The sequence below is a fragment of the Marmota monax genome, unplaced genomic scaffold (genome assembly GCF_021218885.2).
Source record: "Marmota monax isolate L192 unplaced genomic scaffold, Marmota_monax_Labrador192_F-V1.1 WCK01_AAM20220418_F8-fsc00038, whole genome shotgun sequence".
Classification (NCBI taxonomy): Eukaryota; Metazoa; Chordata; class Mammalia; order Rodentia; family Sciuridae; genus Marmota; species Marmota monax.
Genome location: NW_026692498.1, coordinates 14364345 through 14383053, shown reverse-complemented (window position 1 = coordinate 14383053; position 18709 = coordinate 14364345). Strand labels below are relative to the sequence as shown.

Sequence of the window (18709 nt, the reverse complement as noted above, 5' to 3'; positions counted from 1 at the left end):
TAGAAAATAGGACGAAAGAAAAAGGAGGACTCGCCTGGCCGTTTCCTCATTCCTGATTTCCTGCGCAATTCGCCAATCGCCCTTTAGCCGTCGTCCCCGGAGCCCGACTACCTTGCGCGCGCGTTCCCGCTTCTCTGCGTGCCTGCGGCGCTGTGCTCCTGCAGCCAATCAGAACGCGAGGTCGCCGCGGTCGCCTCGGTTCGCGCGCACGCCCCAGAGCGCAGTGGGGGTGGGGACTACGGGTGAATGGGAGAGTGAGCGGGGGCGGGCACGGCGGCGCGAGCCGCATGAATGAGAGGAACGTGCCCCGCGCGAGACGTCGCGCGCGCCCGGGCCAGGGAACCAATGGGAATGCCGGGAGGGTTAGAGAACCGGCACTGAGGGCAACGGCCGCGCGCCGGTTGGAAGACAAGCGTCGCCGGGCGGGAGCGCGCGGGAGCGGGGCGGGCGCGGAGCGTGCGGGGGCCGCGCGCTGCCTCTCAGAGGCCGGACGGTACTGCCGAAAGGCGGTGGTGACAACGACGGCTGCGGTGACGGGCACCGCGCCGGGGGTGAGTACCGGGGGCACCGGCCCCTGCGGAACCGGAAGTGCTGGGCCTGTGAGGTGGGAGGGGAGAGTGACCTCTAGGGAAGGGGGACTTAGGAGGGGGAGGGGGTTGAGGCCCCAACCCTCCTCCCGGCCGGTCATCGGTCCGCAGCAGGACCCGTGGGCCCCGAAACGGACAACGAGTAGAGGCCGGGAATCTGTGCCTGCTGGGGCTCGGAACGGGTTACAGCCGGGCCGCCAGGCTCCAGACCTGGTCCTCTGCGCCTGGTACCCAGCCGCCGCCCCTTCCGCCCCCAGCCCCGCGCCCCCGGCCCGGGCTGTCCCCTGGTAGCCCGCTCTCTCAGCACCGGTGGGCCCTGCCGCCGTGGGATTCCGTCTTTTCGGGCTCAGTGGTGGTCAGTTCTGCCCCGTACGGTTATTCTCCTTGCTCCAGCCCGGCCGTGGGGACCCGGTCCTGTTCCCCTTTTACAAACACTGCAGCTTGGGTCTTTTCGCCTTACTCTGCTGATACTTATTTTGGCTCAAGCTTCATCCTGTTACCTCTTCTCTCCCACCGGTCTGCTTCCTCCCCCTACCCCCACTAACTGGGTGCTTTATGCTTCTAGTACTAAGTACTTTTTACAAGTGTAGCTCGAATGTGTTTGCCAGTATTTTACCTATAGGAATCTCTTTGTGGGGCAGGGAAAGTGTTTTGTCCATTTGGCCAAATGAAAACCCGAAATGAGTAGTAAAAAAGTGACTTAAAGTTATTGAAAGCAGTTGTAATATCAAATATATATTATGTATTTTATACTGTTGACAATTTTTCTGCCTTGGATTTTTCACTTCCTGGTTAATACCTTCTTGACCAAGTTAATCTTATATTTATATCCCCCTTCTTTCATCCCAGCATCCCTCTGTCCTGAATCACATCTCTTTAGAATGCTCATTGTCACCTATTCTATAAAACCTGCCTAATGTTTTATTTATTTATTTATTTACTTACTTACTTATTTAGACATAGGGTCCCGCAAAGTTGCTGAGGGCCTCTTAAGTTGCTGAGGCTGGCCTCGGACTTGGGATTCTCCTGCTTCAGCCTCCCAAGTTTAAAGATTAAAGATGTAGATGTGGGCCACCACAAACTGCTTAATGTTTATAAGAATTGTTTTGCCATGTGCTTTGCTACCTCAATGTATAAAGATAGCACACTCTTTAAACTTCTGGTTGGATCTTTCTCTGATATCTTAATGTGAATTATTCCATGGCATCTGATACTTTGTATTTACTGTCTTATACTATTACCTAATTTATTTTAACAAACATTACTTGTGTTGTCAGTGGTACAACTTATATCCATTGACTCCTTTAAGAAAGTAATCATATTAAACCTTATTAAAACCTTCAAACTACATATCCTATGTTGTTTTACCTATATACATATTTCCCTTTCATACATTACTCTTTGCCGGACTGATAGACATTCTTGTACACTTTTTGGTGCTGGTGTGGATCCAAATTGTTGGCTCTCTTGAACCATACCCTTCTGATCTCATCTCTACTACTGCAGCGTGTCCTTCTGCTAAGACTTGGTGTGCCTTTATACCCAATACATTCCTAGGTTTTATCTTGTCTCTTTTAATGTACAACTCCTAAACAACTCAGATGCAAATCTCTTTTGTATCCCAGTATTGTACTTCCAAAATTTCATGGCCTTTCATGACTCTGCATTACTCTGGCAGTATTAACCCACTTTTTTTTTTCCTATGGAAAATATAATCTGCAATAATACACGATTTCTAAAAACTAAATAAATAAAATTTAAAAATAATTTATGATGTTTAAATGATCTCCTACTCTAGATAAAATTTAAGTAGTGTAATTTTCCATCTTCTCTAATTTTGGGGGTTTTGAGGGAAACATTTGCTTTAATAGTACTGCTGTCTACAAATCAAGAATTTGCTGGGGCTGGGGATGTGGCTCAAGCGGTAGCGCGCTCGCCTGGCATGCATGCGGCCTGGGTTCGATCCTCAGCACCACATACAAAGATGCTGTGTCCGCCGATAACTAAAAAATAAATATTAAGAATTCTCGGGGCTGGGGTTGTGGCTCAGTGGTAGAGTGCTTGCCTAGCATGCGTGAGGCACTGGGTTCGATTCTCAGCACCACGTAAAAATAAATAAAATAAAAGGACCACTGACAATTAAAAAAATATTAAAAAAAAAAGAATTCTCTCTCACTCTCTCTTTAAAAAAAAAAAAAAGAAGAATTTGCTTCTTAGGCTGGGGATATAGCTCAGTTGGTAGAATGCTTACCTTGCACAAGGCCCTGGGTTCAATCCCCTGCACCTCAAAAATAAAAAAAAGAATTTGCTTCTTGTTGTTAACAGAGTTATTTAAGCCTTAAGTTACAAGTTTGGACTTTATTTTTTTATAGGAAACAGAGGATTAAGTAATCATAAAATAAGGGACTAAAGAGGATCTATTTTAGAAATATAATAATTTCTTGTAATCTCTGGGTCTTAATTCCATTTTAATATTGCTGTTTGAACCTCTGAAGTCCTATCTTTAAAGAAAGATGATGAATCTTAAAGGAAGGCACTTTTTCCTTCCGTGCCACAGGTGAGAGAAGAAACGATAAATTCCAGGGCATGTTTGTATTTTACTATCTGAATCTTTTGATATTTTTCATCTTTTCCTTTGGTATTAAATGGTAGATTGAGGGGAATGAGACTGCTTTGTTTCAGAATTCTAACTTAAATAAAATTTTTGATTTGTAGATTTCAATTTATTACCATTGGGCATGTGGAATATTGAATGAGAAAGAGGGAGAAGGAGTTTGTGTCAGCAAAGGGGCATGTGAACTCTTGGGTTCTGAACCTGATTGCTCAGATGATTCAGTGGAATGACCTTAGGCATTCTCTACCCTTCAATTTTAGAGTGGGATAAGGGACTGTGTCACCAGATAATATGAGTAAAGTACTTTGAGATGAATCCAGATGAAAAACAAGGTGCTGATGTTATTTTGCTACTATCATCAACAAAAATAATTGTTACTTTTTTAATTTTAATTTTTATTTTTTACTTTAGGTGTTGGAGTGGCAGGTCCTCCAGCATACTAGGTAAATGCTCTTCCACTGAACAACATTCCCCTACCCAGTTATATCTATTAATTATATCAGGTGTAGGGGGGCTGAGTTTACTTCCTAATAGGCCAATGTAGGAATAAATTATTGAATTGGGAAGAAAGGGACCAACTCCCATGGTAGACCAAGTTTCTCAAAGAGGCATCTCACCTTTTAATGTAAGAACATTCTTGCTCAGGTCCCTCATTAAAGGGTGATTTCAGAAGAGTACAAATTCAGCTTTTGCCTCTGTCATTGGGCATTTAGTATATGCTAAAAAAGCAAAGAGGAGTAAGAAAGAGACACAGAAAGGAAATGAGATTTGTTATCCTAATTCTGAAGTAACATTTTTCATTGTAGTAATAAATACTCTATTTGTCTAAAGAGGAATATCTGTTTTAGGACTACTGCCCTTCACTGTTGTGCCCTTATTTGTTTTTAGATTTTTATATTCTTGATATTTATTACTGCCCATTTATGTAAGGTAAGATGGGCCCCTTACCGAAGCTAGTCCTTTGATAACCTTAGACCAGATAAAGCCATGTTCTCCTTCCAATCTGAACAGCACATAGAATAAATGAAGGATTCTGAATTCATTTTCTTCCCAATTCAGAGTCCTTTCCCACATGTTAAGTGAAGTAGAAAGTAATCTTTCTCTCACCCTCCCCCGCCTTTTTTTTTTTTTTTAATACCTGAGATTGAACCCAAGGGTACTTAACCACTGAGCCATATCCCCCGGTCCTTTTTAAAATTTTATTTAGAGATTGGGTCTCTGGGTTGCTTAGGGCCTTGCTAAATTGCTGAGGCTGGCTTTGAACTTGAGATCTTCCTGCCTCAGCCTCCCCAGCTGCGTGCTGTTCAAAAAGCACTTTTTAACAGAGTATCTGGTGGGGTTTTAGCCTGAGGCTCTTAAGAAATGCCCTGAAAGAATTTCTTTGATTAAAGGTATTTGTATTTCTACAGGTGAGGCACCATAACAAAGTTGAACTCTGCATCTGGAAAGCCCAAGATTGAAGAAGAAAGATCAGAGACATTGACTAACCTGGAAACGGGAACATCTTTGGAACTTGGTTTTATCTACAGTAATCATTTAAAGTATCAACAAGTGGAATTAATTTCTTCATTTCATTCTGCTTATTAGGAAAAACATGACTTCAAGGATTTTCAGTTTCCCTTCAGTTTTGCATGAACTCTGTAGGAAACGGAGCCCTTAAAGGGCTTGGGAATAACAAGAAGAGATTGAAGACTGACAAGCTTGCTCTCTATTTTCCCTCCTACTTCAAAGAAAAGGATTTACAACTCAACCTTATAATAGCTGTTGTCCAGCTTTGGCCACCAAGAGAGAAATAAATAAAATTAAACCACCATTGCCAGATTATAAGCTCTGGTGCAGTCAAGGTGTGGGAGTGGTGGCATTAAGAAGACTGCCTAAAAGGGACAAGGACTGCAGTAGAGACAACTTCTCTTTAAAGCTGGAAGGGGCCCAGTTTCCGTCTTGGATTAAAATAGAAACCCTGGGCGCACCTTTTAGGTGCAGCTCATATTTTGTGGAAGTGTGGTAGTCGTGGAGGTACTTTTGTATCTCCTCAGAAGAATTTTTCCTTGCCTAACATTTTCTGCCCTGCCCTGATATTTTCCCCCCCTTTCCTTATGAAGACCTGCCTCCATCTATGAGCTATATCTTGATCTCTGACTGTCCATGTTCTCCACCTGCAACATTTGCATGTGTACAGCCTTCTGTTTATCTTCAATTTTAGAACTGTACAAGTTGTTTTTTAATTTTCCCTTCTGCTTTGTTCTGGGGAGGTGGTTATTCATCATTTGAAATCACCTTTCCCCCTCCCATGTGCTTTCCCTCATTTGAGATCTTTTGACCTTCAGTTTTATTTGGGAGGGGGAAGGGTGATAATTTTAAATTTTCTGTTTTCCCTGGTTTCCTTTCTTTCTATTGTTTCCCTCATCCCATTTTCTTGTCTGTTCTGCCGCTGTGTGGGCCTGGGCTATGCGGCAGGGCAGATCTCCCATCAGAGCTCCAACATGCCCGCAGAGTCTGGAAAGAGGTTCAAACCCAGCAAGTATGTCCCGGTCTCAGCAGCCGCCATCTTCTTAGTGGGCGCCACCACACTCTTCTTTGCCTTTACGTGAGTTTTCTCCCAGCGGTGGTATTGGGGGATGGGAGGCATTTATGGGAGGTGACAGAGTATGTCTTTTTGAGCTTTGCTAGTTACTTGCAAAGTTAAGTGACTTGAGAGTGCTTGGTGTCTGATACAGGGAAATCCAAGTCCCAGAGATATGTAAGAAAAGTTGTTAAAATTTGTTGAATTTTCTACTTTCTCCTTTCTCCCTTCCTTTGGAATCATAAATGTCTTCATGTTTTCCACCCGTCTCCATTATTAATTGATCCTAAACTAGGAAGGAAGTGGGAGGAAACCACCAGAGATGCTTGTTGAAGCAGTTTAAGCAATCGAGTTTGTGAGAGAAAGAGACTCAGACTACAGTCTTCTGAAATTATAATGGTTTTTCTCAAGGATGTCTGAAGCTTAGGTTTGAGATTGCAGAAACTGAGTGCTGGAGAATTTCAGAATTGATTTATAAGATATACCAACGGTATAGTTTTGGCATTTAGTGCTTCTTGTTGTTAACAAAGTTATTTAAGCCTTAAGTCTGTAGAAGGGAAGACCACTGGGAAAGGGCAGCCTCTTTTATTTTTTGCAGTACTGGGGTTTGAACCCAGGCCTCACGTGTGCTAGGCAAGCACTCTTTCACTGAATTAACATCCCTAACTTCAAAGGACAGGCTTTATTTAGGAAGAGAGCCCTAGAATCATTCTATATTAGTTCCCACTGAAGAGAATGAGAGTAATTTTTCTGTTCTTTTGTCCTGTTGGGAAAAGCAGTTGGAATTGAAAGATTTCCCACTTACAGGGCTGGGGATATAGCTTAGTGTTAGAGCACGTGCCTAATATATAGGAAGCCCTAGATTCAATACCCAGCACCACACACACACACAAAATCCCATTTAGGATCTAGGATCTGCCTCATTCCCACTTAGCATCTTCAGAATTGATTCCTCTACTTTTTACAGGAGGAGAATGAGTGATTTACCCTTCTTTACCCTCAGTATTATAGCTGTCAATCCCCTAGTGAGCTTCTTTGCTCTTTCCAGTTTATAAATTTGCGCCAGCCTTCTGAACCTTATATTGTTAAGTCATTGAGTTAGCACTCTAGCTGCAGCTCTTCGAACCATGAGAGCATGCTAAGTCTTTTGGGGAGATCACTTTGACATGGTTCATGTTCAAACCTAATTATGAGGTGCTATTCAGAGCAATGTGAGGTAGTGAGAAGAATGAATTGAAGTGATAGGGAATAAAAGCAGTTTGAACTCACTGAAGCAGAATTGTTGGGGTGAAGACAGTTACACAGAAAGCAAATCTGAGATAGGAGGGAAGGAATTTCAGATACCAAAAAGAATTCTTTAAAATGTGGGTCACTTAGTCAAAAGAGTTAGCAAAGTGTTACCAATGTATTTCTATCAGATTTTTAAACAAGAAACTAATCATTAACAAATGAGTATCAGCTTTGTTTTTACCTTTTTTTTTTTTTTTGTAACAGGGATCGAACCCAGAGATGCTCAACCACTGAGCCACATCCCCGGTCCTTTTATTTTTTTTTATTTTGAGACAGGGTCTTGCTAAAATGCTTAGAGCCTTACTGAAATGCTGAGACTGGCCTCGAACTTGGGATCTTTTTGCCTCAGCCTCCTGAGGGGCTACCCCCCACATATCTGGTTTACCTCTTCCTTTGAAGTGTAGAGAAAGATTTTTTTTTGGCCCCCAGCTCTATAACCTGATCATACTTGCCAAATCCCTCGAAGACCCAGAGACCCTGCTCTTCCTTCCTTTTTCCCTTTCTTTTTCCACTTTGCTTTCCTCCTGCCTCTTTCTTTCTCTCTCTCTCTTTTTTTTTTTTTTCTGGGGACTGAACCCAGGGGTGCTTTACCACTGAGCTACATCCCCAAACCTTTTTTATTTTTTCAGACAGAATCTTACTAAGTTGCTGAGATGGCCTCAAACTTGTGATCCTCAGTCTCTTGAGTCCCTGGTATTACCCTGTTGTATGGCAGCCTGTTTTTTGATATTGTGGATTGCTTCACCACTGAGCTATATCCGCAGACCTTTTTACTTTGAGATGGGGTCTTGCTAAGTTGTTGAAGTTCTTGCTAAGTTGCCTAGACTGACCTCAAACTTGTGATTCTCCTGCCTCAGCCTCCTGAGTTGTTGGGGTTAAAGGGATGTATCATCATGCCTGGCCAGCATGCTTTTCTTTATCTAGCTTCTCCTCTTCATTATCTTTTCTTGTTTAAACTCATCATGTTCAGTATTCTGTCCTATGTGCATTAACTACCAATAAGGAGGGATGAGTCTATAGTGTCAGAACTTGTTTTAATTTTTGGTTTGATGTCTAATGAGTAGAATCAGAATTTTAACCAAGGGACATTTCTATCATATCTTAGTATACTTGTAGCAGTTGTAGTGCTGGGTCGGGAGGAGTATGTACTAGATCACTTTGACACCCTTAGACCTGCTTGATTTGGGAGAGTCTGTTTTGCTTTAAGAGGCAAAGCCCTTGAAAAAGCTAGGATATTCAGGAGTAAGTGATTTTTCTTTTAAACTGTCTGTTCTTGAGATAGAACATGCTGAGTCCTTGTTCTTAATTTGTTAATCTGGAGCCATTGAAGTGCCTGGCTGGTTATACCAGTTTGCCCACAAAGAGATGTCCTGACATGGGCTTTTTCCCCTCAACTGATAATTGAAGCTATTTAACCTACTTCTTATTCTTTGGTGCCAGTAAAGTAGGGGCTCTTCTTCTCCCATGGTCTCTCAGCCCTGGGAGAGAAAATTTTGAAGGACATTATTGACTCACTTTGGAATTATTACCTTTAATATAAAGTTAGAAGAGCCTTCAGTCAAACTGAAGTTCTTGCTGGCATTAGTTTTCACAAGAACAATTTCTGGGCTCCCTTTTCTCCCTAAAGTCTACTCTGCCCGCCTTGTGAATGTGTAAACGACCTTTTATATTACTCTATCACCTAGAAAGTCTCATCCTTTTCTCTTAGATCATAGTGTTTCCTCTGTAAGCATGTATCTGTCAAGACCCCATTATTTTTAAAAACTTCCTCCATGGGTTCTGCCCTTTTTGAGGTTCAATTCTTTGGAGAATTACCTGTTGAAAACCATATACAATCAAAAATAGAGTTCGTGGTGTCATGAGAGGTAAGAGGAAGACTGTCTCTGAAACGTTTCCTGGGAGGGGCTTTAAATCTGTAACTACTCTGTCATCCACCTCCTGTTCTTTTCACTAAGCTACAATTGACCATTCTTACATCAGTATGGGCCCCAGGTGAAAATGACTTTGGGACTGAGGACTGGGAATAGGAGGAAGAGTCCCTTTCAGCTGGCAGACATAATTAGTGGAGGCATGTAAGCGTCAACTAATTAGGAACAATTTACCCTCTATGTTTGTCAAGTAAGGGAAGCTATGAGCAAAAATTACCAGTTGGGTTTGGTCATCAAAGAAATAGAGAAGTTTGCCCTAGAGAAGTTTGAATAGAACAGTTGAGGTTTTCCTCTCAGCTGGATCCCTTTTATTCACTGAATTTGTCTAGTTCTAAAACTAAGCTTTAGTGGTTGGGGTCCTATCTTGATTCATCTTCATTATTTTCAAATGAGAGTGTCTGCTAAAGTAACCCATCTCCTCCCAGTTAGGTTGTAGCCTCTGCATTTAAGATAATGTATTTAGATCCTCACTTGTCATAGTTTAATCTTTTTTTGTGACTGGCATGGGGAATGGTAGGTAAGTGAGATAAGCATCTTTTGGGGATCAGGAGACTGATTTTGGTAAAGTCTGTTAACCTTTGTAGACCTCAGTTCTTCCTCTCTATAACAAGGAAGTCAACCTAGACAATTTTATTTAAGCAGTATGACTCTGTTTCAGAAGAAACCTTCTACTGAACCCCAGTTTATAAAACAAAAGTAGGTAACCTATGGTTCATAGTAGGCTGACATGTGTAAAGGCTCAGCCACTTGCTGTTTTCCTTCCTGAGGTCCCCTGAGCTCTCCTTAAGGCTCCTGGCAACACCATTTGAAATCACCAAATTCGTCTCTAAAGTCTCCTCTATCTGTAAGTTAAGTCAGTGTTTCTTTTATTTATTTTTGGTACTGGGGATTGGATCCAGGGATGCTTTACTATTGAGCTACAGCTCTAGTCCTTTTAGTTTTTATTTTGAGACAGAGTTTTGCTAGGTTATTTAGGGCCTTGTTATGTTGTTGAGGCTGGCCTTGAACTTTTGATCCTCCTGCCTCATTCTCTGGAGTCCTTGGGATTACAGGTGTGTTCTATTGTGCCCTATTCTGTGCTTTATTTTGTCTATTTCTGAAGTTAAAGAGGGGGGAAGGGGTCCTGGTAATGTTTCAGGTGATCCTCTAAGGGGAGGATAAAAATCAGAATCGTCCAGAAGTACATGATGGTCTTTCCAGTGTTCCATCTATGGTACTGCTCCCTTTCAGTTTCTGCCTCTGGCCTCTTCCAACCCTTTTACTCACGGAGTTGGGCAACCTCAATGGCTCTCCCTGTTTTTTTTTTTTTTGTTGTTGTTGTTGTTTGTTTGTTTGTTTTAAAGAAGGGAAAAGGTGCTAGCATCTGATTTGAGTGGGAGCAGCCTCGTGATTTAAGGCATTAATTGAGCAGTGGTTGTTTCTTTCCTTCCCACCTGTTTTTCTCACCCAGAAGTAAGTACCCGGGTCCTACATATGTAGCACTCAGTTGCTGAAGAGTCTATGTTATAGAGACACCACAAAGCAAATGTTTTAAGAGAAATTTACCACCTGCAAGAGGAGAAATTGTCTTCCTGTGGAAACTTGAAGAAAGCATTTCTAGATTAGGATCCCAAGGGCAGAAAATGGGGCATTCATTACAGCCTTTTCTCATCAACAAGGAACCCTAATCATATACTCAAGTAACAAGCTAGGCATGGGTGGAATGCATAGGCCTGTTCTTCAGGAGCTTAGTGTCTCTGTTTTTAGTACTTTGAATCACTGATACCTCAGATTGGGGAAGTGGAATTAAAAATGAAGGTGGAGCTAGAATGGTAATTGACCATGGTAATAATTAATGTTTTCTTGAGTCTTCTATCCAGTGAATGCAAAGTATTAATCCAGTTTGTTTTAAAAGAATTTAAGGATCTTTTCAAACATTTACCTACATCTTCATTTTTGTGTTATGTAGCTTAAGTAATAAGTTTGAAAGTTTCCTGTGGATTACCTAAGTAATATATAGTGAAGCATCAGTTGAGACAGGATTAAAATCCAAAGCTTCTTGACTCTATTTTTTCTTTCCAGGAATTTGCACTGGTTTTTATAATAGGAAGTGTTAGGGAGAGCTAGAAAACAGGGTTTTAGATATGTATTAACACCCCCTCTTCCCAATTTTTTTGGCCTTGAAAATAGGAACGTTGAATGGTTGGCAGAAGAACCTGTTCTACCTGGGATGGTTTGGGTCTGAGAATCACATCAATGAGTCAGTCAGCCTTCTGGGCTATAGCCACTCCCTTAGCTTCTGGTGCTCTGTGATTATTACTATAGTCTGAGAACGAGCCCCAACAACTCCTTTCCTCAACTTTAGCCTCGTCTTAATCAAAGGCAACGGATTCAGACAGGCCATTTGGGGTGGTCATTCAGCAATCAGGCAAAGTACTAAAGCAATGGAAAGCCTCTTCTCAAGCCAAGCAGAATATGGGCTGTGGCAGGAACAGGCTTTGCTTACACATGCCCCTCCTTGGTGGTCTTCCCTCAGGTAGAGTATAAGGTTAGAAGGTCTCTGAATCTAGGAGCAAGTAGTGCTCATGAAGTTGAGATACTTGTGTCGCTTATAGATTCTGCTACTGTGGGGGCAGACTTTATTTTGTCAACAGATATTGGAACTCTTTTGGATTACACACTTAAACAGAAATGGTTGATATCAAGAAAGTTGTAGGAGTAAAATTCATCGTCCAGGGGTAGGTTGGCAAGATACCCAAGAAATTGGGTGAGTTGCTTTGTTTGGAAATGAAATTGAAGAAAAAGTGGGATCAAAAAGGTCAACACCTGGGCTACAAGGGGACTAATGATTTACTTTAGTTTTTACTCTGGATGGAAGATACCCTTGCTTATTTCTTTTAGAAGCTCAAGAGGCCACAGTGGCCAATACTAGGAATTTAAATCATGGGCACCTCCATGTTCTAAGGATTTAATTTATTTTTCCCTTCTAATTATCTTCCCAGGCTGTAGGAGTGAAGTGAGTCACCCTTTCTCTTCTTCCCCAGGCGGAAATTGAAGCGACTGCTAAGTACTAGGGAGGGGCTCTGACCTGGATGACTGGTTTTCAGTTTCTCTCCCTCCCTCCTAAGGAAACCAGGAGGTCAGGCTTTGGGGTGGGGCTGTGCAGGAACTGTTTCTTGCGTGTATTCTACCCCACACCTTGGCAAGGGAACATCTTTTTGAACCAGAGAAAGAGGCTTCACAGGGGACTTTATTTAATGATAGAGCTGTGGCTGAGGGTCTTTAAAAATTTTTTAAATGAATGGCTGAGTAGAATTTGAAAAAATAGATACTGGTAGTAAAGATTTGTGAGGTGCTTTGTGACAGTTTTGTCTCTTATTTTTGGTTTTATAACTGTCCTGAATCACTCTTCAGTGCTTTGCTTTTTGTCATGATGGGGGACAGAACACCTTTCTTGACAGAATCCAGGACTGCTGTGGATTAGGCCTTCAGACTCATATACTCTTACTCTCATAACCCTTCTTCCTTTGTTTCAGTGAGCTCTTCTTTTCTTCTGCCTGGTCCAGATAAAGGGGACAAGGACATACTCTGTCCTGATTCTGGAGATTAAGTTCTCGGCTACAAAGTAGATTAGGGCATTTAGCCACTGTCTTGTAAAGGGAAGTTCTCCCTTGGCTGAGACAGGAGAAGAGAGTGTGTGAAACTCCTAACAAAGCAAGGCTCACATCAGAAGTTTTTATGAAACTTTGAACTCCTGGGAAACTAGCAGAGAAAGGAGGAATCCTGAAGTGCTTCTACTTAGACTTATCCTGAAAGACCTGAGCTTAACCTTGGATAGAAGCATTCTTGTGTTATCTAAAGCAGTTTCTTGATTTGAATGTTGTGGAATACTGGATGTTTGGCTAGTTTATTTTTCTATAGGATTTAGGGCTTCTTTGGTCTGATATGCTCTATTTTTTCCTTCCCCACTTCTTTGCTCCATTTTCAGATGTCAAAGGTGGGTCTAGTTCTATCTTGATACCATCTTTGTGTTTTTTAAAATTTCCCAGTGTAGGGGACTAGCATTGAATAAAGCTCTTGGGAATAACTGACACCAGGGAGAAACATTAGGCAGTTGAGAGTGGTTCATAGCCAGTTGGGAAGCATGGAGGTAAGCCAGAAAGCAGGTGGAATCTCATGTTTTGGGTCAGTGTGCAGGTTAGTGGGACATGGCTGGGATCCAGAAGCCTCAGGCTCCTTCAGAGAAAGGAATGTTGCTGGTATCAGTTACATAGTCAGTCCCTAGTTCTCAAGTCTTGTTAAAAAAGGAGATAAGTCCACATTCCAAAACATGTGGACCGACCTCTGGGGAATAATGAATAAAGAACGTAGACACTGCAGGGGGTTAAGATAGGACAAATTCTGTGTCTCATATCTTGATGTAAAATGAGCAGTTCCTTGGGAAACGGACTGGGCCACTTGGTGGGAAGGAAAGAGGCAATAGTTTCAAATGGCGAAGATAAACCATGTAAGATTTATGTATGGGTATGGAGGCTGAATCTTCACAGAACTTTGAATAATTGTCAAATATTAGAGGCAGCCCCTCATCTTCTTTATTATTTGTGTAGGTGTCCAGGACTAAGCCTGTCTGTGTCACCTGCAGTGCCCATCTACAATGCGATTATGTTTCTCTTTGTGCTGGCCAACTTCAGCATGGCCACTTTCATGGACCCAGGGATTTTCCCTCGAGGTAAGAGCTCTCCTCTCTTGGCAACTCTTTGTTGCTTTTAAAACATAATTATTTGGGCAGACATGGTTGATCTTGAACCTTTAGAGTCCTAGGAATATGGAATACTTTTATAGTCTGATGATGAAAAGCAGGTCAAGAATAAATGTCATAACTTCTAACCATTTGATTTACTTTGGATCAAATCTCTGAGTTTTAGTTATTTATTCAGCAGAATTCCCCCTCCACCCCTCTTACTGGGGATTGAACTCAGGGATGTTCTTGCCACTGTGCTACATACCTAGCCCGTTTAAAAAAAAATTGAGACAGGGTTAAGTTGCCTAGGCTTGCCTTGAACTCGAGATCCCCCTGCCTCAGCCTCCTGAGTAGTTGGTATCATAGGTGTGTGCCACTGTGCCCAGCCTCAGCAGAAATTTAGAGCATATGGGTTAGGTGATGTTGCTAGGTAATGCCCATGATGTTAGATTATTTTAACAGTGCAATGCAACTATAAAGGAGGCATGAACAAAGTTCCGTGAGAACATAGAAAAGGTAAAGTGATATCTGTCCAGAGAAATTGGGGAAATGCTGCTAAAAGTAGAAGATGGAAGGAGGGGCATTTTTAGGTCAAAGAAGCAGCATATACAGAAGCTGTAGCCATCAAATGAAGAACTCAGTGGGAATGGAGCATTTAGTGCATAGTGGCACCAGAAGAAGTAGGTGATAAACCCAGAACTAAGTTGGGAAGGACTTGATATGCTCAATTAAATGATTTATGTTCAATTAAATAGATGATACAAGAATTCTTCCCTTCTTCCTTTGACAGTGAGAAGTCTTCTACTTTTTTTTTTTTTTTTTTTGCTACTCAGGGGCACTTAACCACTGAACCACATCCCCAGCCCTTTTATTCATTCATTCATTTATTCATTCGTTCATTCTAATTATGTAATACATGATAGCAGAATGCATTTCAATTCATACTACACATATAGAGCACCATTTTTCATGTCTCTGGTTGTACACAAAGTAGAGTCATACCATTCGTGTCTTCATACATGTACTTAAGAGTAATGATGTCCCATCCCATTCCACCATCTCTCCTCCCTCCATGCCCCCTCCCTTCTCCTCTCCTCCCCTTTGCCCTATCTAAAGTTCCTCCATTCCTCTCATGCTCTGCCCCTCATCCCCATTATGGATCAGCATCCACATATCAGAAAAAACCTTGGTTTTTTTGACAAAGCACTCTCAGACATACTGTTTTTTTTTTTTTTCCCGTGCTGGTGATGGAACTCAGGGCCTAATAGGCAAGTGGTCTATTACTATGTTATACTCCCCAGCTCCAGACATATTGAATTTGAGGTAGTTATGGGTCATCCAGGTAGAATTAATTAATTAAGTGGGCAGTTTAGTAGACAAAAGACTTTGATTTAGGAATCTTCAGCTATATGGTATTTGAAGCAACAGGAGAAAGATTGTCTAGAGAAAAGAGAGTGATATTACAAAAGAACCAAGATTAAAAAATCCTTTGGTTTTTTTGACCCCAGCCCTTTTTCAATAATTTGTTTAGAGACAGGATCTTGCTTAGTTGCTTAGGGCGTAGCTAAATTGCTGAGGCTTGCTTTGAACTTGCAATCCTCCTGCCTCAGTCTCCTGAGCTGCTGGTATTACAAGCATCTGCCACTGTGCCTAGCTAGAAGTCTTTAATTGGAGGTATCATGGGATCTGATTTCCTTTTACAAAAATAATTCTTGGGCTGGGGTTGTGGCTCAGTGGTAGAGCACTTGCCTAGCATGCATGAGGCACTGCATTTGATCCCCTGCACCACATAAAATAAATAAATAAACAAAATACAACTAAATAATAATAATAATAATAATAATTCTTATATGAATGTACAGATATACATTGGATGGGTGTGACAATAATATAAACTAGAGGAGAACTTGAATTCATGACTAGATGTACAAAATTTTCAGATGTAAACTCACCAGAATTGTTCATGACAGATTACTGGGGCAGAGTGAAAGGGTAAAAGAATCTACTGCCATGTCACTCTGAGTGTGCCTGATCTTGGAAGCCAAACAGGGTTGGAACTAGTTAGTACTTGAATTGGAAAGGATGAATGAATTATCTTAAGAGTAATTTCAAGGTTCCTAACTTATGGGATAAATTGGATGTTAATTTTATAAACTATAAATATGAGATAGGAATGTTGAACAAGTTTGAAGGGAAGACAAAGCACTCTCAGCATACTGTTTTTTCCCCTGTGCTGGTGATGGAACTCAGGGCCTTGCATATGCTAGGCAAGTGGTTTACTTCTGTGTTATGCTCCCAGCTCCAGACATATTGAATTTGAGATAGTTATGGGTCATCCATGTAGAGTTAGGCAATTTAGTAGACAAAGACCTTGATTTAGGAATCTTCAGCCATGTGGTATTTGAAGCAACAGAAGAAAATTGTCTAGAGAAAATAGAGTGAGATTACAAAAGAACCAAGATTAGACCTGATCAGCACTGACAATTATGTAATGAGCAGAGGGAAAGGAGCACCCATTGAAGAGAGATTGAACAAGAATGATAAAGAGGACAAAGTGGGAGCTAAGTTCATGAAGTAGCAGTGATTGGTAGTACCAAAAATTGAGAGATCAAAAGTATGAAAACACACAACTTCTCATTGTTTTGGTAATTAAGAAACAATTGATCTTAACAATGCTAGTCCTAATAGTGTGTGTATCATGAAGAATGGTTTGGAAGGCAGTTAATGAGAAATGAGGAAGGAGTGTCAGTACTAAAATTCCACTTTCAAGAAGTAAGCAAAGAAGGCAGAAATGGAATAATATTTTATAGGAGAAGAAATAATTTTAGGATACAGAAGACTTTTTAACATGTTTTTAGGATGAGGAGATTGGACCAGAAAAAGAGTGAATTTGTAGAGAGAGGAGATGTTTTCTAGTGCATATTGGAAGGTTATACATATAGGAGGAGGAGGCTGTTCCTGGGATAGGTGAGAGTAAGAACCATCATGAGTGGAATAAGAGGTGAAGGGAAGAGAAGTTGACAGAGATTACTGAGGATATCTAATTTTTCCTCTTAAATGATAGGTTATTTTGTAAAAGCCAGACACTTGGGGTTGGGATAGCAACTGTGAGATGAGGTTTTTCTGGAATTCATTGTGCTCCAAGAGCCTGCATCAGTGTGATTAATTTCATCATTTGTGACTTGTGAGAGGAAGGAACTTGGTGTCCCTAAAGGCAAGGAGGGCTATTTTAGTGAGCCTTTAATGCTCATTCATCAAATATTTAGTGATCTATTATATGGAAGACATGACAATGATCATTTGGGATGATTTCTTTTAAAATGTCATTGCTTTCAGCTAGGCACAGTGGCACATGCTTATAATTCCAGCACCTTGAGAGGCTTGAAGCAGGAGGATCACAAGTTGAAGCCAACCCCAGCAACTTGTTGAGATCCTGTCTTAAAGTAAAATAAAAAGGGCTGAGATGTAGCTGAGTGGTAGAGCAGCACCCTAGTTCAGTTCCTAGAATAAGAAAAAAATGTCATTGTTTTTAAATAGCTCAGTCTAAGCTAGGTGTGGGGATGTATGCCTGTAATCTTAGCAGTTTGGGACACTGAGGCAGGAAGATCACAAGTTTGAGGCCAGCCTCAGCAATATAGTGAGGCCCTAAGCATATTGAGACCCTGTCCCAAAATGGAAAAAAAAGGGGGGAGGTATGGGGCTGGCATGTGACTCAGAGGTAAAGTGCCCATGGGTTCCATTTCCAGTACAAAAGCAAAACAAAACAAAGCAAATTAAATAGCTCAGTCTAGAAAGGAAGGTAGAAAAGATATTTATTTCTTTGTTTATTGTGCTGGGAATGGAACGCAGGGCCTCGAGTATGCTAAATAAGCACTCTACCACTAAGCTACATCTCCAACGTTTATATAAATACACTATATGATAAGTTACAAGAATAACCAAAGAGCTATTACAAAAAGAAAGAGTTAATTTCTATTAGATGATGGTATGGAAGAATCAGGCATGTCAAAATAACTAGCATTTGAATTTTTTCCCTTCAAAAGAAAAACTCTTCATTTAAAGTAAAGATTTGGAGCTGGAGTGTAGCTCAGTGGTAGAGCACTTATCTGGCGTGTGTGAGGCCCTGGGTTCAATCCCTAGCACCACCAAAAATAAATCTATAAATAAAAATAATAAATGAACATTTTGAGTGAGGTAGTATCGTGCAAGCCTGTGGCAACTCAGGGCTAGAATAACACTACTGGGAGGAAAACAAAACAAAACAAAACAAATCACCATTAATAGAGTAGGGGAAAACATTTAGGGCAGGGGATTTGTATGTGGGAAAAAAGTTAATGTTACCTTTCTTGAATCACTGTCATTCAATCGTGTACTTGTAGATATTGAACTATTAATCAAACTCTATTAAGTTCCTAGTTCCTAGTCTCATGCATTAGACTATGAATTCCTCAAAAGTATAAGCCATATTTTAAACCCTAGTGCTTACTATAGTTTTGGCATAGTTGTTTTATAATTGATTTTTTTCCTCTCTATAGCTGAAGAGGATGAGGACAAGGAAGATGATTTCCGAGCTCCCCTTTACAAAACAGTGGAGATCAAGGGCATCCAGGTGCGCATGAAATGGTGTGCCACTTGCCGCTTCTACCGTCCTCCTCGATGTTCCCACTGCAGTGTCTGTGACAACTGTGTGGAGGTAAGAGTCTAGGTGGAGTAAGACTTAGTGCTTAGCCTAAGTTGTTTTCATCCTAACCACAGAATAGATTCTTGGCCTTAGATGAAGTATAATTTTGCTTTGGCTCTCTGTCTAGCTCTGTTAAAAGGCGTTAGCAATGAAGTAAGTACGTGAGAAACAGAACAGGAGTACTCTTGTCATTTCAGGAGGGAAGCTTTATCCTGGTTGAATATAATTTTTTTTCAACATAAGATTCATAGCTCCAGCTTTCCATCCCTTGGCTCATCTTTGTCCTGGCTTTGTGTTATTTTTTGCTTCCATAAAATCATGTCATT

The 18709-nt window shown here is 41.2% G+C and overlaps 1 protein-coding gene across 3 annotated transcripts in view; it reads left to right on the top strand.

Annotated features, from left to right (window-relative positions):
• Nucleotides 1-414: 414 nt before the first annotated feature.
• The window catches only part of Zdhhc5 (zinc finger DHHC-type palmitoyltransferase 5), a 26178-nt gene continuing 7883 nt past the window's right edge, over nt 415-18709 (top strand). The window contains exons 1-5 of one of the 3 annotated variants that reach the window (XM_046445717.2): nt 415-551; nt 3613-3644; nt 4611-5788; nt 13569-13690; nt 18238-18395. In XM_046445717.2, coding sequence (XP_046301673.1) covers nt 5685-5788; nt 13569-13690; nt 18238-18395 — 384 coding nt within the window. In that variant the 5' untranslated portion in view covers nt 415-551; nt 3613-3644; nt 4611-5684. Of the gene's footprint in view, nt 552-834; nt 943-3612; nt 3645-4610; nt 5789-13568; nt 13691-18237; nt 18396-18709 lie in introns of those variants that run through there. The other 2 variants (XM_046445719.2, XM_046445718.2) reach the window with 2 other exon arrangements.